This window comes from Dromiciops gliroides, chromosome 3, assembly GCF_019393635.1.
Source record: "Dromiciops gliroides isolate mDroGli1 chromosome 3, mDroGli1.pri, whole genome shotgun sequence".
NCBI classification, from domain to species: Eukaryota; Metazoa; Chordata; class Mammalia; order Microbiotheria; family Microbiotheriidae; genus Dromiciops; species Dromiciops gliroides.
The window spans coordinates 259166874-259190883 of record NC_057863.1 but is presented as its reverse complement, the minus strand read 5'-3'; the positions used below and the strand labels follow the sequence as shown (position 1 = coordinate 259190883).

General features: G+C 37.7%; 1 protein-coding gene across 2 annotated transcripts in view; it reads left to right on the top strand.

Annotated features, from left to right (window-relative positions):
- Nucleotides 1–19446, top strand: part of AGPAT3 (1-acylglycerol-3-phosphate O-acyltransferase 3) — a 170798-nt gene extending 151352 nt beyond the window's left edge. For both annotated transcript variants that reach the window (XM_043995345.1, XM_043995346.1), the window contains exons 5-10: nucleotides 3623–3784; nucleotides 6540–6693; nucleotides 7260–7362; nucleotides 12832–12907; nucleotides 14952–15150; nucleotides 16626–19446. In XM_043995345.1, coding sequence (XP_043851280.1) covers nucleotides 3623–3784; nucleotides 6540–6693; nucleotides 7260–7362; nucleotides 12832–12907; nucleotides 14952–15150; nucleotides 16626–16714 — 783 coding nt within the window. In that variant the 3' untranslated portion in view covers nucleotides 16715–19446. The remainder of the gene's footprint in view (nucleotides 1–3622; nucleotides 3785–6539; nucleotides 6694–7259; nucleotides 7363–12831; nucleotides 12908–14951; nucleotides 15151–16625) is intronic.
- Nucleotides 19447–24010: the final 4564 nt, after the last annotated feature.

The following is a 24010-nucleotide window of genomic DNA, read 5'->3' as shown; positions in this document are numbered from 1 at the left end:
GTGGGGAGGAATTGGGAAAAAGGAACATTTTAAGTGATAACAATGAGCAGAGGTTCAGAGATGGAAAAGTGTGAATAGGCCAGTTTGGCTGGAGTGCATGTGATACAAAGGCTAGTAGTAGTGAGAGTCTATATTTCAGTTCAGTAAATGGTTATTAAGTGCTTACTATCTGGAATGTTTAGTTTTTGCTCTCAAAGTGCTTGCATTCTGCTAGTGAAGTGGAGAGGGATACACTATTTACACAAATAAATACAAGATCATTTAAGGAGTGAGAAAACATGAACAACCAGGGGAATTTAGAAAGGCTTCCCATAGGAAGTGACACTTGGGCTGAACCTTGAATGAAACTGGATTTGAATGAATGACTGAAAGAACCAGCAAACAGGCATTTCTTAGATGTTGCTATGTACTTACTGTGTTAAGCAGTGGGGATGAAGATAAAAGCCAGACAGTCTCTGTTTTCAGTGAGTTCACATTCTAAGAGGGAGAGGCAACATAGGAAGATCCATCTGCAGGGCAGATAGAAAGACCCATTGGTTCTTAGGGTGTACCATTAATAGTAATGCTTTTTTTTGGTCATTTCAATTGATAAAACCATATCCATTTCTGGTACTGAAACCATTTAAAACTGCCAAGGACTTCAGTGACAAGAACTTTTTCTGGGTCTTCAGTAGCTGTGGCTGCTAAAGGGGCAGGGGCTGCAGCTCCTAAAGAGACAGTTGCCAGTCAGATCTCTACAGGGGTTATTCCCCTGGATAATGGGTAGAGGACATGGCACGGAACCTCTCCTATTCCCGTTGCTCATGGATCCAGGGTCCTGGGCAAGTCACTTAACCTCTGTTTGCTTCATTTTCCTCAACTGTAAAAAATTGGGATAATAACAACACCTACTTGGCAGAGTTGTCGGAATCAAAGGAGATATTTGTAAAGCACTTAGCACAGTGCCTGGCATATGATAGGCTTATTCCTTTCCCTGAATTGCCTCCACCAATATCTGAGAGGAGGTGGAAGTTGAGGTGGTACATGTCAACTCCTGTCTCCCTCTCAGGGTGCATTGCATCCTCTAAAGTGAAGGTGTTATACATTTTATGTAAGCAAGCCAGTTAGCTCATGCAGATGCTATTCTAGTTTGTGATTAGAATTATGCCAGTTGGCTAGGGTGCTAAACTGGAGTCAGATTATACTGAATTTTGAAACTATAGAGTTCAGATATTATCTGGTAAGCAATGAAGATTCAGTGATGGTTTATGAACAGTGGAATGATTCCTAACTTCTGAGAATGAGAAGATTCATATATTAGGAACATCCTTCTGAGAGCAGTATACAGGATATATTAGCTAGAAAGATACTAGAGGCAGAAAGAATGGGGACTATAACAGTATTCTAGACAAGAGATAATAAATAAAAAGATCTGGAATAGTGAAGTGGCAGTTGAATAAACAATGATGAAAAACATCGTGGAAGTAAAACTGGCAGGACTTGGCAAATGATTAAATGTAGAGAGAAAGGGAAGAGTAAAAAATGACTTGGGTGACAGCATGTTAGCCATTAAAAGAAATGGAGAAATCAAGAACAGGAATGTGTATCTGGGGGAAAATAGGTTGTGTTGGGCAAAAACCGGGCTTAGTGGGAGATCTAGGTTGCAAGTTTTGGGTTAGGGGCTGGAGATAATAGATTTTGGAGTCATTGTCCAAGCTTAAGCTGTGGAAGGAAGGAAAGAGAAAAGGAAGGAAGGAACCAACCTAGTATTTGCTAGGTACCTTACAAAAATTATCTTATTTGATCGTCACAACAACCCTAGGAGGTAGGCACTAATATTATTCTGACTCGATAGGTTAAATAATAATAGGTTAAGTGGCCTTGGATTCAGAAGGACCTGAGTTCAAATCCGGCCTCAGACACTTAATACTTACTAGCTGTGTGACCCTGGGCAAGTCATTTAACCCTCATTTACACTTCCCCCCCCCCCCCCCCCCCGCAAAAGGAGAAAGAATGTTGAAAAAGAAAATGAGATAGAGAATGGGAAAAGTTATCAGCTAGTAAAGTAGTCAGCAAAGTAGCAGATGTAGGAGAAGAGAAAGGAGGGAGAATAAAATATAATAGAATTGAGATGATTAGAGAGCATCAAGAAAGATAATGTTGTATGTTGCAGAGAGGGCAAGGAGGATGAGAACCGAGGAAGGGCCACTGGGTTTGGCACTCCAGAAATCACTGAAAATTCTTAGAGAAAGCAGTTTCAATAAAGTGGTAGTAATGGAAGCCAAATTGCAAGTGATGAGGAAGTGTGCTTGTTCAGCAAGCACAAACTGCTTCAGAACATCTTTTGTTCTGAAACAAAGAAGATGCATTGGTAGCCGGAAGGGGTAGAGAAATCCACAGAAAGAGTTATTTTAGGATGGAGGGAACAAATGTATAGGTAAGAAGGGAAAGAGCTAGATTAGGGAAAGAAACTGAAAATGTAAGAGAATGAATAATTGATTTTCATAGGGATTAGGGTAAATAAAATGTGTAATTCCACAATAGGGCAGCTAGGTGGCATAATGCAAAGCTTTTTTTTTTTTTTTTTTTGCGGGACAATGAGGGTTAAGTGACTATAATACAAATCATCTTAAACTGTGGGTCTCTACCCCGTATGGGGTCACGTAACTGAATGTAGGGGTCATGAAAAATTTGGCAACAGTAAAAGTTTATATATACTTATTTTATATACCTATATACCCAGGATTGTATAAAAAAATTTTGGGTGAAAAGAGGGGTCGCAAGTGGAAAAAGTTTAAGAAGCCCTGGTATAGTGGATAGAGCACCAGACCTGAAGTCAGAAAGAACTGAGTTCAAATCTGGCCTCATATGCTTACTAGTTTTTTGACCCTGGGCAAGTCACTTACCCTTGTTTGCTTCAGTTTCCTCATCTGTAAAATGAGCTGGAAAAGGAAATGGCAAACCACTCCAGTATCTCTGCCAAGAAAACCCTACAAGGGGTCACGAAGAGTCAAACACAACTGAAAATGACTGAACGATTTCACAAATAAACCAGGATCTATAGAGCAGGGAAGAAAGTAATTATTAATGATTTGTTAAAAGATACAGGTGAAAAAAAAAACAAAAAAAAAAACCTATTCCCATAAGCTTCATCAAAAGGTGGTCCAGTATACAAAGAAAAAAAATCAATTCAATTTAACAAGTATTTATTAAAAGCCTATTATACGGGCAGCTAGGTGGCACGGTGGATAGAGCACCGGCCCTGGATTCAAGAGGACCTGAGTTCAAATCCGACCTCAGACCCTTGACACTTACTAGCTGTATGACCCTGGGCAAGTCACTTAACCCTCATTGCCCTGCACCCCCAAAAAAGAACTCTTAGTCTAAAGAGACCCCTATTCTTACCACTAGAATGCTAGCCTCATTTTGCAGGTGAAGAAAATGAGGCATAAAGAAATTATTTCTTGCCTGATATTATAAGCAAATTATTAGAGAAACTAGCATGGGAATAGAGGTCTTCTGATTCTAGATCAAATATTCTATACCCTAGAGAATTTTACCTGAATTTCAACCTGTGTCAACATTGATTTTTTTTTTTTAACTTTGCTCATGCATATACATTTTTCTTCTTTTCTATCCCTAGAGCTCTAAAGTCCTGGCTAAGAAAGAACTGCTTTATGTGCCCCTTATTGGCTGGACGTGGTACTTTCTAGAGATTGTATTCTGCAAAAGAAAGTGGGAAGAAGACAGGAATACTGTTGTTGAAGGATTAAAACGTTTGTCTGATTATCCTGAGTACATGTGGGTAAGTGCTTGTAGGGTTCACAATTCCATGTCAGCCAGCTGCTAGATGAGGGAGAAACTTTTTATTTAGAAAACAGGGGTATTAAAAATAATATGTGTTAAAGTTTAATATCATAGCTTTTACACATGGTAGAAATAATCTGTAAATGTCATTTAAAAGAAAATTTATGAAAACATATCACTTGATTACAGTCAGTCATAAAGTTTATTGTTATTCAGTGTTCTATAACAAACACAAAAATCCTACTGTAAATGAAAAGGTAAACTGTACTTTTTCATTTTTCTTTCCTTCTTTCTTTCTTTCTTTCTCTCTTTCTTTCTTTCTTTCTTTCTTTCTTTCTTTCTTTCTTTCTTTCTTTCTTTCTTTCTTTCTTTCTTTCTTTCTTTCTTTCTTTCTTTCTTTCTTTCTTTCTTTCCTTCCTTCCTTTCTTTTCTTTTTTCCTTCCTTCCTTCCTTCCTTCCTTCCTTCCTTCCTTCCTTCCTTCCTTCCTTCCTTCCTTCCTTCCTTCCTTCCTTCCTTCCTTCCTTCCTTCCTTCCTTCCTTTCTTTCTTTCTTTCTTTCTTTCTTTCTTTCTTTCTTTCTTTCTTTCTTTCTTTCTTTGTGGGGCAATGAGGGTTAAGTGACTTGCCCAGGGTCACACAACTAGTAAGTGTCAAGTGTTTGAGGTCGCATTTGAACTCAGGTTCTCCTGAATCCAGGGCTGGAGCTTTATCCACTGCACCACCTAGCTGCCCCAAACTGTACTTTTTCAAATATATCACAAAAGGTAATCCCATGTCTGTGGTAAGCAGAATTAAAGCCCATCTCAATTGTAAAAAACCAGTTGTTTGCCTTTAATTTTATTTAAACTTTTTTGAAAACTCTAAGGTTTCAAAGTTTAAAGAGTAAAAACTAAACAATAATTTTCCAAAGACCCCACATAACAAAAGGTTTTGTGTAACTTTGGGTAATGCTTTCCAACTATTAGGATATCAAATCAGCCAACTACCCCTTGGCCCATGTTCTTCCTTCTTAGCTTGTGCCCTGAATTTGGCACAGAGCTAGTCCTGGGGCTGCATGTGACAGGACAGAAGAAGGAAATAACTTTCCTTCTTCTTAGAGAGGAAAAATGCCTCCTCTTGAAACTTTTTATCTTGCCAGCCCACTTCTGGAGGCATCAGCAGTAAAAAAATAGATAAACCAAGGTATTTGATTTTGCAAGTTTTTTTAATCCCTTCAAAAAGATAGTTGATCAACATCATCAACCAAGTGGCCCGGCTAAGATTATTCTTCACAGAGAACTTCTCTTTTTAATGGCTTTATTGTTAGAAAGAAAAAACTAATTTTTCCCTCTACAAAGAGGTCACCCATATCACATATATTTCACATGTCTAATTTTTAGCATCCCTCTTGAAAAGTCTGGTGGGGAAGGAGATTGAAATTTATGACTAAAAGTAGTTTTGGGGAATCATTTGTGGGCATCTGTAATCCATACTCTATATGATGTGGTGTGAATACCATGGCTAGTCCAAAAAAAAAAAAAATGAACCAGATGTCTCTTAACGCCTCGGATATAACTGTGGCATTTCTAAGTCTGCTCCTGTTGCTAACCAATGGACGGCCTTTTTATTCCACTTACATAACTAGAACAAAAGTTCCTTTCTAAAGAGATATCTTGAAGTTTCATTTCTTAGGGTCAAAATTTCAAGCTAAAAGAAACTTTCAGAAACAACCTAGTCCAAATTCCTCATTTTACCATAGTAATGCAAGCTTTTATCCCTCTCCTTAAGACTATTGCAATAACCCCCTAATTGGTCTTAGCCCTTTACAGTACATTCCACAGTCAGCTGCCAAAATAACCTTCCAACCACTCAAATCAGACTCCGTCACTCTGCTGCCAGAAAACTCTGGAGGCTTCCTGTCACTTCTAGGACAAAACACAAACTCCTCAGCTGTTTGTCATGACACTCTCCTTCACAAATTGTACCTTCCAGCCAGGCTGCTACTAGCTGCTCCTGAACACAACATTCCATCCCTGCATTTGCACAGGCCATTCCCCCAAACTTTGAGTGTTCCCTATCTTCCTCTCTGAATCTTTGACTTTTTCAGGGCAAAACTTAGGTGATATATCCTCCACAAAACCTTTCCTGATCTTCCCCTTTCCCAAGTTAGTGTTCTTTCCCTCACTTTACCTTATGTAATACTTGTGTAAATGTTGTACCCTCTCCTTCCTGCCCCAAAGAAATGTAAGCTCCTTGAGGGTAGGGACTGCTTTGTTTTTCATTTTGGATCCTTAGTATTTAACATCACCTTGTACTTAATAGGTGCTCCATAAATATCAGTTGAATTGAAATAGCGGAAAATATTGAATAGAAGCTTTATGCACTTGATCATAAAAGATTTTTGTACAAAAAAAGCAATATTTCTAAAATTAAAATAAGAAGTAGATTGGAGGAAAATACTTGTAGTAAATGTATTAGTTCTGAAATATATATCTGATATTTAGAATATATAAAAAATATAAAGCATATCTATAAGACCAACAATACAGGATCCCCAACAGAGCAATGATCAAAGGATAAGAACAGTTTTTGAAAGAGGGAAAATAAAATGATAATTTTCTAATAATTTTAGATACATGTCTAAGTTTTCTATTAATTTAGATGTTTCCAATAATTAAAAAAAATCAAATTAGTAAGACTGTGTAGGAAAAGCTATTTTCTGAGATGTTTTCTGATGTGTTTACTGGGTTTCTTTTTTGTATTCTCTGTCCTAGTTTCTCTTGTATTGTGAAGGAACTCGATTTACAGAGACAAAGCATCGAATTAGTATGGAAGTGGCTGAATCTAAGGGATTACCCAAACTCAAATATCATTTGTTGCCCAGAACCAAAGGCTTCACCACTGCAGTCCAGTGTCTCAGGGGAACAGGTAAGGACAAGTTCTTGTTGTGTGATTTCTTCAGGTTACACAGGGATTTTCAGGCTTGCTTTTCCTGGATGATTACTAAGCAATAGTACCATTTCTTTGCCAGTTTTGGGGACTGGGGTTAGGCATGGTGACTGCACTAGTCTAGGGAGCTCCCAATGAAGAACTTCCTCTACCAAAGCAAGTCCGCACCTTCTCCACAACTTAGAGTCTTAGAGTATCCTGCCAAGAGCAGCAAGAGGTCAGGGGAGCTGCCCAGTGTCTCCCAGCCAGTGCGTGTCAGAGGCCAGAATGGAGCCCAGGTCTTCCCGACTCCAGCACTTGTTCTCGATTCTCTTGGTCATGCTGCCTGTCAGGCATCAGCGTTTACATGGAATAATTTGTGTGGAAAAAAGGCTTAATCATTTAAAAAGAAAAAAAAGCCCATAACGAATGGGTATGAATTAAGCGATTGGATTTGTTTTACTTTTGACTTTTTCTATAGTATTATTTAAGGTTCATTTAAGGGTGAAAGCTGGTGTCCTGGCTGTCCTGCAGTGAATTTACTCAATCCTTCTTTCTAACTACAGTTGCAGCAGTCTATGATGTAACACTCAATTTCAGAGGAAACAAGAATCCATCATTACTAGGGATCCTTTATGGAAAGAAGTATGAAGCAGATATGTGTGTGAGGTGAGCAAGATGTGGGCATGAGTGTCTGCAGGCCTTGCAGGCTAATCAATAGGCCTTTCTTCCCTCCCACCACCACACCTGTCCTTCCATTCCCTCTTCCATTTCTCTTAGAGCTTCTGCTCCTATATCCAAGCTGTCAAGATTTACATGAGCCTCAAGACTTTGTCAGTGGCTAGATGCAAATGAAAAGGAGGGGCTGAAGAAGAATTACTCAGAAAAATGACGAGGTGTACAACATCTCTCTACCAATCTCTTTAGAGACCAAACTGGAAAGCTGGTGTGTGTCTGTGCTCCATTCCAAAGGAGATTTAGTTTGTTCCTCTGTCATCTGTCCCTTGTACTTTCTGCTGCCCAAATGCCCCTAATTTTCTAATTCCCCCTACATATGTATCTGCCATTTGATTCTCTAATTCCTCCCACATAATTAAGCCAGCTTTCTTTCCTGGGACCTGTGTGGATCCTTAATCTCCTACCTTCCCTCAGTTTACTTCCTCTCCTGTCTCACACCAAACAATATCTTATAACATTTACTTCATGTACTCATATACTGGAAAGGCAGAAACATAAGACAAAGGCTACACTACACTACAGAAAGAAAAATCCTCTGACTTGAATAATTCTCTGACTAAAACACACTTAATTTGACTTTGGTTGTACATAATATGATGGTAATTAGCCCATTTAATGATATCACCCTGTACCACCAGTGCTCTCCTCATATTCCAGTCTGGGACCTTGCTCCCCTTTCCCCTTAATATTTCCCAAGTTAATCTCTGTATCAAGTTATATGTGTGGAATACATCACCCATAAAGGACTTTTGAATCTATAGAACTGAAGGAGTATACCAGACAAAATAGCCTTTGTAATGCTATTGGACTTCCTGGAAACTCAATTAAACATCATACAACAGCTTCATAGTGATATTCTGTCTTGGAATTAATTGCCTTAAATAATCCTAGGTAGCTGCTAAATAAGAAAATAAAAATAGGAAAGAATCATATTTTTTTCCCCCTTTTAAGATAATCTTGTCAGAGGTGGTCATTTCAGGCCACAGGGTTTGAAATTCAGCACCAACGACTCTTCTATCTCTTTTCATACCACATTTCTAATGAAAAGGAGAGGTTCTCCAGCTAGATGGAGATTTTTTTGTTCAGTGACAGAATTTCCACTAACTTGCTGCTGTTTTTCCTTATATCTCTCTTGCTAACTCAAATAGTCAAGACTTCAGAGTAAGGTGTCCAGAGATATATTTGAAGGTCCTTTTGACTTTTATCTGAAATTCACCAAAATCTTCACATTGACAACCAAACCTTTTATTTTCCTTTAACTCAAAATCACAGGTCATGCAAGTACCAAAATAGCCTTATCTAAAAAAATGGATTGTCTAGATTTCTTATTACTTGTTGCTAATCTAAATATCTATGGGTTTATGAATTTTCTTTTTTTTTCCCTGAGAGATACTGATATCTTTTTACCTACAGAATAGCCACCTCTCCAGCAAAATGCTTTTTAATTCAACTTCCTATTATTAATTCTAGTTTTGTCCACAAGATGTGCTAAATCTGATTGAATACTTAGGTTCTAAAATATAACATGTATGTGTTCACTATGATTGCTGATGCTGAATATTTAGTATTTCATTTATGGATAACATAATGTGTATCTAAATATGGAATTTAAATCTATGCTTAATTGTGGAAGTTAGAGCCAAATACTAAATTGTTATACCAACCACTGCGCAAATGCTTTCCTTTTTCATTTGCCCACCTAGACTCTACCTGCCACACAAATTCATTTTAGACATTGGAGGGATAGTATTAATAAAACCTACATTCTTCTAGACAAGACTATAGTTTAAAATTCTATAGGAATGACCCTCTGAAAATAAAATAATAAACTATAGGTTGCTTCTCTCTCACCCTCTCCCCACCCTCCCAGAGTTTGTGATGGATCTCCCTATAGGAATTACATTAATAAAGTTCCTACCTTGTTCTGAGACTAGTTGAAAGGACGTGCAGTAATCACCAGGTATTAAGTGTTAAAAGTATTTATTTTGGTCTTTGGCTATTCAAGCTGGATTGTGTAGAAATTACCTGGTCAATGTCAGACCTGACTGCTATGTGGACTTGGATTATGATAGGCAAATAATAAGTTCAAGTTAAAGCACGGATAGTCTGTTTTGTCCTTTGAGTCATTATTTGCTTATCTTAAAAACATTTCTGTAGGTTTAGTCTTAGAAATTCTTAGGTTTTTCAACTTTTCATTATGTTTGAGAACAGCAGACTCTGAGGCCACAAAATCATAGATTCTTTTACACAGCCCATTTTTTAGTTATTTATGGTATTATGTGATATAGAAAAATGAAACACAACAATGAGCCAAACATTTATTCATTATCATTGAGCCTGTAGTTTCAGTCTTCCAACACCAAATATCTAGCACCTAATACCTTCCATAAGTAAGGGCTTAATACGTTTGTTGAGTTTAGTCTTTATTTTTTTCAAGTAGTGGAACAGGGAAAATTAAATTATAGAATAATTTTCTGCCATGCACCTCCACATCTATAGGAAAAAATACAATTTTCTGTGGACTCTTACACCAATGGCAAGAGGACGCACTAAGAGCACAAAGGCTGGAACACCTCAGTTTGCTGCTTCTCTGCTGAGCTACTGCTGCCATCTGCTGGAGCTGTTTAGTTTTATTAAAGCAGTTGAAAAGTGTCAACAGGCAATCACAACTTCAGGAATCTTACGTGAAAACTAGGTTTATTAAAAGAGAAATGAACATGCATATGGAACCCAAAGAGTTCCCAATCTGTGCACAAGTTTGCATTTTTATAACAGCAGGAACAAAGGAAGGAAGAGAAAACCCAAATTCCTCCTGAAGGAGCATGGCATGGGAGGGGTAAAGGTGCAATAGAGGTGGGAAAAGGACTAGACCCATCCCAAAGGGGAGGAATAAGGCAATGCCACATTCTTTTCCCTTGGGAACTGCTAGACTATGAAGATAGGAAGGTCTGCTCTAGGTTCATGTCTCAGCAGCACAAGCAATTTCCTAGTTGAATGCAGACGTATTGGAGCCTATCTTGACTCTGAAGGACACACGGGGAGTCCAGTTTGGGATGCGGGGGTGGGGGGGTGCTTCAGCCACACATTCAAAGCCTCCTGCATTCTCTGGGTCCAGTGTTTCTAAAAATATGGCAACTCCCAATGACAAGTTCAGGCGATCCTCTAGCAGCCCTTAACAAAAGTAAAATGCCCTGTTTTCTCATGGACCTTAGATGTCAGTTCTTGCTTCTTCCCACTGCAGCACAGACAAGCCAGACTGATGCTGTTCTTCATGACATTACATCTCCTAGCTCAGGGTCTTTGTACTGGCTCTCCCCAAAGCCTGGAAAATGCACTGCCTCCTGACCTCCCTGTGTCAGAGTTCCTAGTTTCCTTCAAGGCTCAACAGGAGCACTACTTTCCCCAAGAGTCCTTTCCTGATGCCCCCCAGCCGCTTGTGTCTAGCTCTCAAAATAATCTTTTATATATACCATTTTGTGCATATGCATATTAGATAGCTCCCCTAGATAGACTGTAAATTCCTTTGAGGGACTGTTCTGTTTTTGTCTTTGTATCCCATTTCTATATTTTTTATCTTTGAATACTTAGTTCCTGGCAGATGGTAGGTACTTAATAATTGCGGATTAATTGATTGATTGATCTAGCCTAAGTCCCCCTTATTTTACAGATGAGGAAACCAAAGGCCAAAGAAGCCAAGTTACCTGTGCAGAGCCACACAGTAGTAATAAGTAGCAGAGCCAGGATTTGAACTAGGTCTTCTAACTTGAAATTCAGTTCTCTTTCCAAAAAATTAATTTGGAAACTTTGACAGGATTTGATGTTGGGGACCTTGGTTCAAATTCTAGCTTTCTTACTACCTTTGTGATCTTGGTAAAGTTCCTTAACATGGGCCTCTTTGTTTTATCATCTATAAAATCAAAGAGCTGGACTAGATGACTTAAACTCCATTCCATTTCTTAAGTGTATGGTGCTATGAGTTATGATCCCATAGGTGTATTCTGGGTGTGAGGTCTAGCTGGAGAGTGTCTCATCAAATCTTGGCTCCTTCTCTCAGTCAGGAAAAGCCTAAGGATATTAGTATCTGTTCAATTTTACTTTCCTTAATGGGGCCTTGAGAAACCCCTACAAAACCTAAGGCCAAGGCATCAGAAATAGAAAAGGTGTTATTTTCATTACAAAAAGATAGAAAGGAATGATGAGGAACCCAAAGAAACTCAAGAAAATTCTCCCACTTGTTATTAGGATAAAGGAAAACACTTCTTCCCTATGAGCAGTCAATAGTCAAGAAAATTCTTAAGTTCCTTCTGATTTCATTGTCTTTTTTCTGTTACCAGCTCCAACATATTTGGTGGATAACCAAAAAGTAGGAATGGAATAACAACTCCCATTCATGTAGTGCTTTTAAAGCTCACAAAGCACTCTATGAATGACAACCAAGGGCCCTCTAGGTGTGGTTCATTTATAAGCTGCTTCTATTTTAAACTGGTACTTTGGGTTATCTCTTCTGGGCCAAATTTCTCAGTTACTTTTCCATCATCATATGGAACATGGTGAAGAAACATCTTCCTGGATGACAAGTCTGGAGATCTGACCAAGAAAAATTTCCAGAATGTTCCTAGATCCTTGAATTTCATCATTACCAGGGTCTTGTGAACTTTACAAAATAAGCCTGGCCTCTCACCTCAGTACTTAACATAGAAGCAACCCATATTCACATCTTTCTAAGGGTTAATTGAAAAACAAATGCCTGAATTTTCCATTTTGGGGAGACTGGTAACTATGTTAAATCTGTTTAGATACATGTTAGAACATCTTAGACTTTAAAATATTTTTCATTTAGTCCATTTGTTGTTGTTGTTCAGTCATTTCAGGCATGTCCAGCTCTTCGTGACCCCATTTGGGGTTTTCTTGGCAAAGATACTGGAGTGGTTTGCCTTTTCATTCTCTAGCTCATTTTACATTTGAGGAAACTGAGGCAAACAGGGTTAAAGTGACTTGTACAGAGTTACACAGCTAGTAAGTGTCTGAGGCCAGATTTAAACTCAGGTCCTACTGAATCTGGGCTCAGCACTCTATCCACCGTGCCACCTGGCTGCCCCCAATTAGTCAATTACTTTTGATCTTTAAGTAGATAGATCCCTACTTACACTAAAAAAAAAAAAATTATCCTTACAATGGAACCATACATAGGACTTAATGAATTTGTTACTAATTATTTCCATTTACCAGATGCCTTTAGTCTGTGGCATATACAGACAGAGACACACAAACACATATTTAAATCCCTGTTTGGCTTCCATAATTTAAAAAACCTTTTTGTTCTATATAGTACACACGTAAGTTTTGAGGAATTGTAGGTGGGGAAGATTCACTTTGTTTTTAACCTTTCTAACAAACCAGGAGATTTCCTCTGGAAGATATCCCACAGGATGAAAAGGAAGCAGCAAAATGGCTTCATAAACTTTATCAGGAGAAGGTAAAGATTTTTTTTTTCTTAGAGTAAAAGTCTTTTAAAGAGAATGTGTAGGGAGAGATGAATTTTAAAGGGTAAATAATTGAAATGTTGGTCTTTGCTGGGAGATTGTAGGAATATGGTTTCATGATTAAATAGTTCTGATTTATCGTGGATGTAGTTCTAGTCTCCAAATTTGGCCTCAAGTCTTCAACCCCACTTTGTTATGGCAGCAAGATTAACTCTTCTCAAGTAACTGGTCGAATTTGGGGGAATTTCGAAAGCCCTCTTTTATTTTAGAAACTAAAAAGTAATTTACTTTTCTTTACTCTTTCTTCACCCATGTTATGTCATCACCCTTTTAACTTAAGACTGATACTACAGCATTACAAAGCAGTGATACTTTGAAAGGTCTTCTAGTTATTTGTGGATGTACCCTACATGGTTCAAACCATCTCCACCTTTTTATCCTGTATAGCTCTTATCCATATCCTCCTATAAAGTCTATTCTAAATAGTTTGTAGTCACCAGTGGAACACATAGGCTGATCTTTTTATTCCTTACTCTCATTATAAACCAGCCCACTTTGTATTCCAGTCTCCATAAACATCCTCCAGAGTCTCATTAGAGGTGACCCTACATTCTCAAAAAATAGGCCTACAGAGGATGTAGCAGGTTCTACTATACTGGAAAAACTTCAGATAAGCTCCTGGTGACAGGCTTAAGACTTGGAACTCTATTCAGATGTAGTCTGAGAGAGTTATGGCAAAATCAGTCATCGATCATAGACCAGACTCTTAGAGTTGGAAAAGTCATTAGAGTCATTTAATATCTCTCCTTATTTTACAAGAGATGGTAAATACTTTGCCCAAGGTCATACAGGTAGGTGTTTTCATAGATGGAACAAGAACCCTGGTCCTTCTAACTTCTAATTCATTGCTTGCTTTTCTTTATTATGAATGAAGAATCTGAGATTGGGTTTTCATTAATTGAGGAAAGGAAGAGAGCATGGGGCCACTGTGGGAAGGGAATGGGACTTAGGGTGCTTGAGGAAGGTGAAATGGATGCCAAAGATTGAGCTGCATTAATATCAAATATCGATAAGTCATTTTTTATTTATTCTGAGAAAGGGGGTCTAAAATATTCCAGAATAAGTTGGGCATTTGAGAATCAGAGCAGCCCTCCACTGAAAGTCCCAAAGGTGAGGTTTTTAAAGGCCAAAGTTCAAATCTGGCCTTAGATACTAACTGTGTTTGCTCAATACTTAACCTCTTTCTGCCTCAGTTTCCTCATCAGTAAAATAGGGTTAATAATAGCACCTACCTTCCAAGGTTATGGTGGGGATCAAATGAGAAAATATTTATAAAGCACTTTTCAAGCCTTAAAGCATTTGATGAATGCTGGCGGCCCTTACCACTGTGACTATTAATAAAATGTTAAAATGTTGAAACGTTGTGGGAGTTGGAGGGACTGCCTTCACCTAAGGAAGGGAGAAACGATGATGTGCTGTTGAAAGTGGTTTATGTTGGGGGGGGGGGTTGGAAGGAGGGTTCATAACATGATTGAGTAGCCACCCCATTGTGAAGATTAAACTATAAAAAATATCTGTAGTCACAGCATAATTCCCACAGGAGAAATATTACAATGAGCATTTTTTCATTCCCACCGGCTTGTAACATGTTGAATATTCCAGGATACCACTTTTTATATACTTCTCTTCTCAAATTTTTAAAATGCATTTTTAAAAAAATCACATACCTAACATGACAAAATGTGTGAATATTTATAATAGTCAAATAATTATAAAACCAGCCTCTGTTATTCATCTATATATAAGGATGGACATTTCTTCCCCTGATGTTTTAGGTGTTCCTATCATTTTATCTTCCAAGCATATTGGAGCAAACTAGTATTTTAAGCCTGGATTTGTTTTATGGGTGTTTTTTAAATGCTTATTTTATTAAGATAAGAGCCTCACTTAGAATTAGTAATTTTTCTTTGCCAACATTTTTCCATTGTATTTCGAGGATGGGTTTTAAAAGAACCCTATTTATTTCTTAACTTGCAGGATGCTTTACAAGAGATATACAAACAGAAAGGTGTGTTTCCAGGGGAGCAGATTAAACCCACCAGAAGACCATGGACCCTCCTGAATTTCCTCATATGGGCAACTATCCTTCTATCTCCTCTCTTCAGTTTTGCATTTGGTGTTTTTGCAAGTGGATCACCCCTTCTGATACTTACATTCTTAGGATTTGTTGGAGCAGGTAATAAAAGACAAGAAGGAAAAGATGGGTCAAATGTGAAAATGATTAATTTGGAAATGACACGGTTGTCATTCAAAGCTTGTCAAAAACTTATTGGAAGTGGAAATTCATGATAGTGACTGAAGGTTTTGTATCAAGATATCAAAAAAGTAAAGGATGATGTGTGTGTGTGTATATGTATATTCAAATAGAAATACTTTGAAAAATTAAAAAGGATTTTCAGTTCCTCATGGGCTTCTTTTTAAAAATTTTAATTGGGGCAGCTAGATGGTGCAGTGGTTAAAGCACCGGCCCTGGATTCAGGAGTACCTGAGTTCAAATCCGGCCTCAGACACTTGACATTTACTAGCTGTGTGACCGTGGGCAAGTCACTTAACCCCCATTGCCTAAAAAAAAAATTTTTTTTAATTAAATAAGCCACTCTTCAAAACTAGTTAATTAACAGGGTTGGAGTCTAGAAATCGAGCAAGCCCATACTAAATTTTCCCTTATTTGTTTCCTTAATGAAAGATATGCATGCCTGGAGTAATCAATCTGAAAACCTTTCCTATATTGTAAACTGAGTACATAAATAACTTGTTTAGTTTCTCTCTGACTCTCTTAGCTCCTTTTCCACCTCCACCCAGCTCTCTCTCTACTAGAAAGAGGAACAGGAAGCTAATGAGGAGAGCTTTGTGGGGATACCTTAGTAACCTTGGTCAGCAATGAAAACTGCTAAATAGTATAGCCTGACTGGTCTATTGGACCATATGTTTCAGGGCAATGATCCTTTCACTCTGCCCATTCTTTTTTTTTTTTTTTTAAGTGAAGCAATTGGGGTTAAGTGACTTGCCCAGGGTCACACACCTAGTAAGTGTTAAGTGTCTGAGGCCGGATTTGAACTCAGGTACTTCTGACTCCAGGGCTGGTGCTCTATCCGCTGCGCCACCTAGTGTAACGATTGGAATTATGCCACCTGCTGGAGACTTACTGTAGAAGAGTTCCGCCCATGAAAGGAAGGTCTTTGAGGGCAAGACCAGGAGTCTTTTCTTTGGCATCAGGAAGTGACGCGGACTAGTGGGAGGAGGAAGGAAGAGACTGACGCTCACTCTCGCGCTCTTTCCTCTGGACTCTGGTGGAGAGCGGAGCTAGAAATGTGCTCTCCCTTTAATAGATAGGAATCTAGGCCTTTTTCTCTCTCTTTACCAAATTCTTATTCTCCTTAATAAATGCTTAAAAGTCTAACTCTTGCTAAAGCTTATAATTTATTGGCGACCACTCATTAGATATTTTAGACAGTTTAGCTAGAATTTTAGCCCTTAACACTAGCTGCCCCTGTCCATTCTTTTAACAGGTGTGAAGGGAAAGTCACCCGCTTAAATCTAGGGCTTTCTTTGTGGTCACTAATGTTTGTCACCTTACTAATGTACATGAGTGTTTGACAATATGGGGCAAAGATTTCTGATTTGTTTCCTTTTTTCTGTTTTCCTTTTTAGCTTCCTTTGGAGTCCGTAGACTGATAGGAGTAACTGAAATAGAGAAAGGTTCTAGCTATGGAAACCAAGAATTCAAGAAAAAGGAATAATTAATCGCTACAGATTGAACATGTGTAACCAGATGGTGTGGTATCAAATTAACTTAATTAAAAACAAAACAACAGAAAAAAAACACTTAGAAACTATCTTTTTTCTTATTAACTGGTGACTAACATTAATAAATAAAACTTGAGCCAAGAGTAAAGAAATTGGAACGATTGACAGAAGAAGAACATCAACTTTCTACCTGTGTTCACAATGTAAGGATCTCAATGTAATTCAAACTTTGGAAGAAATCTGGGCTTAAACAACTGGTAATGTTTTGCTTTGTCGATAAGAAAGGGCGATGTCAGGGACATTTGAATTCTCCAAATGACCAACCTCACAAAAATGTGATTTTTTTTTTTAAAGAAGCCTGTGCTTAAAGGAGAAAGCTTGTTGGATACTTTCTCTTAAAGTTCATGTAGTTCTTTAAAGAAAAGAAAAGAAATGGGGGGGAGGGCATTCCAGCAAGTTTTCCTGTTCTCTCTCCCTCCTTTGATCCTCAACAAGCTTTTCCCCAGAGGAAAAAAAAAAGTACCTCGTTAAATGAATCAACAGCTGTCCCTTCAATGAAGTTTTGAATAAAGGGTCATGGGAACAGAGAGTACCTGGCCTCTTCTGCTCTGATTTTCAGGCAGTACTTGGTAGCTTCTATACTATGGAAGGCACCTATGAAGAAATATCTCTCTTAGTGATAAGCACATATTGATGGATTGAAACTGAGTAGAGTTTTTTCCTTTCCACTTGTCTTAGTTCAATGCCTTTCTTTTCTAGAGCTAATGTTTGCCCCATTTTCTAAATGCAAAAATGCATTTTATAAATACTTATGCCATAGATACAATGTTTTTGAAGCAAGGGAACCCTGGGAATTATATCTATAAAAAGAGAATTATTTACTCAATAGTTTTGCAGCCCTTTTTTCATTTCTCTGCTTGTTACTACTAGAACCCCATATTTCTCTACCATTGTACCCAGGGGTAGATACATTGCATGGATTTTCTTTATCAATGAGCAAACATCATAAAGTAGCTTAATTACTTTTCCTATATGCTGTACAGTCTAAGGAAGAGCACACATACAGAGATTTTCTATAATGTGCATTGGAGGCATTCTTTGTTACTTATATCAAATCTGTAGGATGCCCTGTAAGTAGTTATGTCACCATTGAGCCTCTTTCTGTCATAGGTAGATGGAGATACTGAAGACTGGTTTTTTGGGTTTTTTTACTTTTAACATACAAAACAAATGAAAATGTTGATGAATTTTGATTTATTGCTGAAAATCGAAGGCAAAGAATTTTACTTTTTTGTTTATTCTTTTCCTTTACCCATGCCCCAAACATGTATGACATGTTATGTTCCTGGAGGCAGCCCCTCATCGTATTTGGGTAGGGTAGTCATTAATACATTATGAGTGAATGGATGCAAATTATTTTGTAGCATTGAAGAAATCGTGTCTAAACCCAAGTTAAATCTTTATCTCAGTTGCATAAAAATTAGAATCCTTAATGTTCTAATTGGTGTTGAAGGTTAAGAGTGAAATATTTTAATTTTTTTCTGTATAATCCTGAGTCACATTATTTCCCCAAAGTATTTCCTTTAACTTATGGCATTAGGTAAAGATTTTAGGTCTTCAGGTAAACTGTTCCTCATTGGAGTTGCTTATTATACCACCTATCCCTAAAATATGAAGTCTCATGGAGGTGGCAGGGGAGAGATTATCTCAGAGTAAGTGTATCTCACTCTTCCAGCCAATCCATTTCTCCCTAGCAAAGCACTGTGTTACCAGTCCTGCCTTTATTGACCTTTTTCTCATATTTTCTAGTCACCATTCCTGTCCACCATAGATATTGTTAACATTTTCTATCACCTTCTAAGGAAAAAAAAATGAATGTTTCTTTTGATATTTTCAAACCAGAATTCAAAACGGATTGAATTTTTGGGGAAAGCAGAAGGTAGAGGGAAGGGGAAAATTAAAGCAAATTGATAAAGCAATTCTATATTGGCCAATGCTGTGTGTTAGGAAGATGTTAGTGAGGTCATATATTTTCTTTATGAAGAAGATATTAAACCTATTTATATTTTCTTGATAACTTCAATGGAAGGAGGCAGGTATAGTAAAGGTTGCATACCAACTACATTTTAATCTTATTCACAAGCTGTGGTTTTTTAAAACAAATTTATTGTTGAGGTGAAGAGGAAAAACTCTTTTTCTTCTGTGCTCCTCTATCTTCGCATATTTCTCCCTTACTTTTCTTCCCAACTAACCTGGCAATACAGTACTGTGAATAAATAGAGACTACTTTTATTTTTTAGATTTTCTTTTCATGATACACTGTTTCTGTGTGAATGTATTTAAGATCTTTATATTATCATTTGCTAATTCTTCCCTTCTAAATAGTCATATCTGGAAAGTTTCAAAGAAAAAGATGAGACTAAAAAGTTCAATCGTGCAGAGTATATTACACAAGGAATAAAAGCAACATGGTATTTTTTCTATTTAATTGACATTTCTTATTTCCCAGATAGATGTTTTTTCCCTTTTAAATTAAAATACTATGTATAAATGGACATTGATTCAGTAAATGAATAATGAAGATTAGGAGTTTGGATTGACAAATGAAACAATGGGCATAGATTTTTATATCTTACACTATTTTCTTCTTATTTAATAAAACATGGCTTGTACATTGGACTACCAAGCCCTCTAAAAGCAATAATAAACAATATCACGAACTATATTTTTTAGTCTTTACTTTTCATCCATGGGTTTTCAGGGTTTATTTTGTATAGTTTTAAAATAAAATTAATCATTGTTAGGACAATGGGGCAACTCTAATACCCTACTTCTTCCCTTTTCTTGATTTCTTTATATTTCTATTCCTGATACTTAAGTGGTTGTGGGTGGTGTTTATATGAAGATTTGGTCTGTAATTCTGTGTCTAGAACAAAGGTTCTTAACCTAGAGTCCATGAACCTGCTTTAAAAAAAAAAAACATTTTGCTAACTGTATTTCAATATAATTCCTTTCCTTTGTAATCATGTATTTTATTTTATACACCAAAAACATTATTCTGAGAAGAGGTCCATGACACAAAAAAGGTTAAGAACCCCTAGTCTACAGCAGGGCTTCTCCAGAGCTTCCACAGTTTCATGTTCAGTTTCAGGTAAGAATCAGGACTTTAAATTGAAAAACCTCTGAGCTTTCACTCCAGGACCAGGCATCCTCTTTGTTGATCAGAGCACAAACACTTTCCTGAGTATCAGTGGCCTATATCATCTTCTATGGCAAACTAGGCACTTCTAAGCAATGTGGCTCATGATGTTTGTACATTGTTTAGCCACAGTGGCTTACAGATGTGCCAGAACAGAAAACACAGGCCTAGTTTGTCCTTTGCTTTTTTCTGGCTCATCTCAGAGACTTCCTGTGGCCTTTGCTCCAGTTTTCTCTCACCGCCTGACCTTGTTTTTCTAGCTTCACAAGGTCACAGTTATACAATGTTATCACTGTAGACATCATCTTTCCCAAACCCTTGACTTAATAGGTAAGGAAAGGAAGGCCCAGGAAGGTGAAATATCCATCCACAGACATACAGCAAATAAGTAACAAAACCAGATTCAAAACCTAGTTCTCCGAAGTCCCAGCCCAGTATTTTTCTCATTATACCATGCTGAAGTGCATGGAAATTATTCTTTACACAGTGGTGCCATAACATCATTGTGTGCTCAGTTTGCTTGTGGTAGTGTTTGAGGCTATTCTCTTTGGATTTACCACAGATAGATTTCAGGGGCTTTCCAAGTTATCTGTTGTAGCAATGGTTTTTTGGGGGTTTTTTGCTTTTTTAGTGAGACAATTGGGGTTAAGTGACTTGCCTAGGGTCACACACCTAGTAAGTGTTAAGTGTCTGAGGCCGGATTTGAACTCAGGTACTCCTGACTCCAGGGCTGGTGCTCTATCCACTGCGCCACCTAGCTGCCACTGTAACAATGTATTTTTGTTGGTGGTGGTACTTCAAGCATCTGTACATTTTGTCTTGATTCTTCTTTGGACAATTCTCTTTGTTGTTGCTGTATTTATAATTAGCAAGAACTGGAGCCAATTTATATGAATGAAGAAATTTCGTGCAGCTTAATAACAGCTTAGCTGTTATAGGAAAAGGAATATTTCCATAGGAAAGGGTTATTATAAGGTTGAGTAGCACTCTTTTTAAGCCCCTTGTTTCCTGAGAGAGAATTTTGAGAAAGGCTCCAAACAAATAAAGCAAAATATCTTGAGTTTGCAATGCTAGTGAAAAATTAAATGGCTATCAGTTATGTATTTAATGAGTTTCCCTACTTTGTGCCAGGCACTGTGCTAGATGATTGAGGAGACAAAAAGAAATAGGGAAGACATGGTCCTTTCCTTTTAAAATACTTATAATCTAATTGGGAGATATGGCATAAATATATGAAAAATTAAATAGCAGTACTAGAGTGTAAGAGATGTTCCCAGTCTATACATAGGTCATATTACTGCCAACTAGACTGAAGGATTGACAGGCTAATAACCTTTTTTTTTTTAATGTTCTTTTGTGTTTCCAGTTGAAGACAGGTCAAAATTTATCCTATCTGACCCTGCTAAGTTTCATCCAAACTGCCCAGCTTGGTGTACAAATCCACTTTATATATTTCTAAAAATAACTAAAACATTTTATGGGGAAGGTATTCTCTGGTATGCACCAATTAGTGTTAATGAGAGTGTGTGAAATTATGTTGAATACTGCCATGTGAACTAGACCTTGGCTAGAAGTCTTTTAGAAACAGCTATTAAGCATTTTTCATTCCCTTCTCTCACCTTTGTCACAGTGGCAAGTATATTGCACGCCTCTTCTCCAGTTGTTTTGTCCTTGTCTTTCTTTCCCAAAGAAGAGGACCATGACATCAGGGTGATGTCATGACTTACAGTGAATTAGATTTTAAGTAAGGGAGGGTTGTACAAGGTCACCAACTTCACTCTCTCCTTCAGAGCCATCTGCGTCCAGTAGTGAGATATATCTCAGGATGACTATAGATGGCCCTGGATGTTGAAGGCAATTGGAGTAAGTGACTTGCCCAGGGTCACAAGTTATTAAGTGTGTGAGGTGAGATTTGAACTCAGGTCCTCCCAACTTCAGGGCCAGTGCTCCACCCATTGTGCTCCACCTAGCCATTCTCTTTTCCAATAACATGATGTACAAACCATCCCTTAGGTCGTGACATTTCAGACCTAAAAGAGGGCATAATGTTGAATTCCTCAGCCCTGTGACACATGACTTATAATTATAGGCAGATTATATCATGAGACATAAATCATAATTTCATCTGTTAAAATTGTTATAATGGCCTCAAAAGGGTGGGAATATATACCATTTTTGTTCCTGAAGTCCTATGTTTGAAGCTTCTCCATAATTATACATTTGTAAGAATGTATTTTTTATTTTTGTAAAATTTTCACAACTCTAAACTTTTGGTTTTTGGAAAGAAGATAAAAGATGTAGATCACTTTCTGCATAATTTGGAAAGAGAAAATTGTATGATTCTTACCAACTGTTCAGGTAGAAGGAAGAAAATATTGAACACTTTGGAATGGAATTGGAACAGAATAAAACAGACACCTCACAGGTCAGGATTCAGTTCTTCAGTATGTTAGAGGTCTAATCCACTCAGATTTTGTTTTGTTTTTGACACATCTGACATTAATTTCTTTATTAACTTTGTCTTGCAGAAGGATTTGTTTAATTAGTAGGTTAATTATGAATGTGGTATTGAAATGCACTAAATTGTATGAAACTGAACTAGGATCAGTTACTGCAATGGAGAAATGTCACTGATCCTTATGCCATTTTTAGCATCTCAAAATTGTAAGTTGTGACAATCAAATGTTGCTTGCCTAAGTGCCAGGGAATTCAAATGATTTTTTTTATCACCAAGATTGCTAAAAAATGTTGTATAATTGTAAATGAAAATATTTATTTTTGGAAAAGCTATGCCATTAATCTAAATCTTTTAACAAACTTTTGTGGGTTTTTTTCCTCATACTATTGTTGATCTACCATAATTTTACTGTTGGGCAATTCAAAAAGGAGATAACGCTGTATACAGGGTAAAAATGTATCATATGTATATGTCCTTTTTGTGATCCTCATTTTTAAAATTTTGCTACTTACACAGCTTTATGTAGTTCAGGACAATAATGTATTTATAGAGAAGAGAGGTGAAGGGGAAAAGCTCATAATAGATTCTGAAAACCAATATCCCAAACTATTGTCTGGATTTCCATGTGTTAAATCTCGTTTATAAATTTAAATCTGCTTAGGTGGTGGTCAATACCTAATGAATTTTCAAAATACAAATGATGCCGGAATCACACTTACTTAAGAAATGATTGTGAAAAAGCATAAAAATACAGCAAACATTGATGATTTTCCCATTTGCACAGAGCAGAGTTTTAGAGTCACTGGTGTGAAGAAAACATTTTCCTTAATCCTCCCAACCTCTCAAACCTTTCCAAAGTAAGAATTATATGGAAGAGTCAAAGTAATTACAGCTGTCTCCATAGTCTACAACATCAAGAACCCTAATGAGGTAACAAACTATTACCTTGAACAGCAGCAAGGGCTATTCCCTAACCCCCTAAACACTCAGCACTCTTTCCCACCATCTCCCATATGCTGGCAGGACTGTGCAACAGAACTTACAGGCTTGTGCTCTGGCATCCACTTGGCAACTGGCTTGCTGCTGCTGCAGTCTCTGACAACCACTCCTTCCCACTTGTCCTTATCCCACTATTCTTTTTTTTTTTTTTTTTTTTGCGGGGCAATGGGGGTTAAGTGCCTTGCCCAGGGTCACACAGCTAGTAAGTGTTAAGTGTCTGAGGCCAGATTTGAACTCAGGTCCTCCTGACTCCAGGGCCGGTGCTCTATCCACTGCGCCACCTAGCTGCTCCCTTATCCCACTATTCTGAGGTAACAAGCAATAGATCTCAACTCTGTTCCAACTCACTCTGTGCAGAGGAGGTGGAGGTACAGGAAGGTGGAGGCTTCCTCTGCCTGTGACAGCAGCATGCTATATTACGTCAATGGTCCATTAGAGAACTAAAAAAAAGAGGGAATTGGGTCAGGGCACCTGTATGGGAAGCAGGAGTTCCACAAGCCTGAAGGAAAGGGGACTAGCGCCCAACTAAGCCCAGTTCTATCCTCCTAGAAGTCCCTTGGGGCAGACGAAAGGAGGCTGTGATTGAACAACATTGAGATTTGCCATCAAAGAAGGACTCAGAAAGTGAACGAG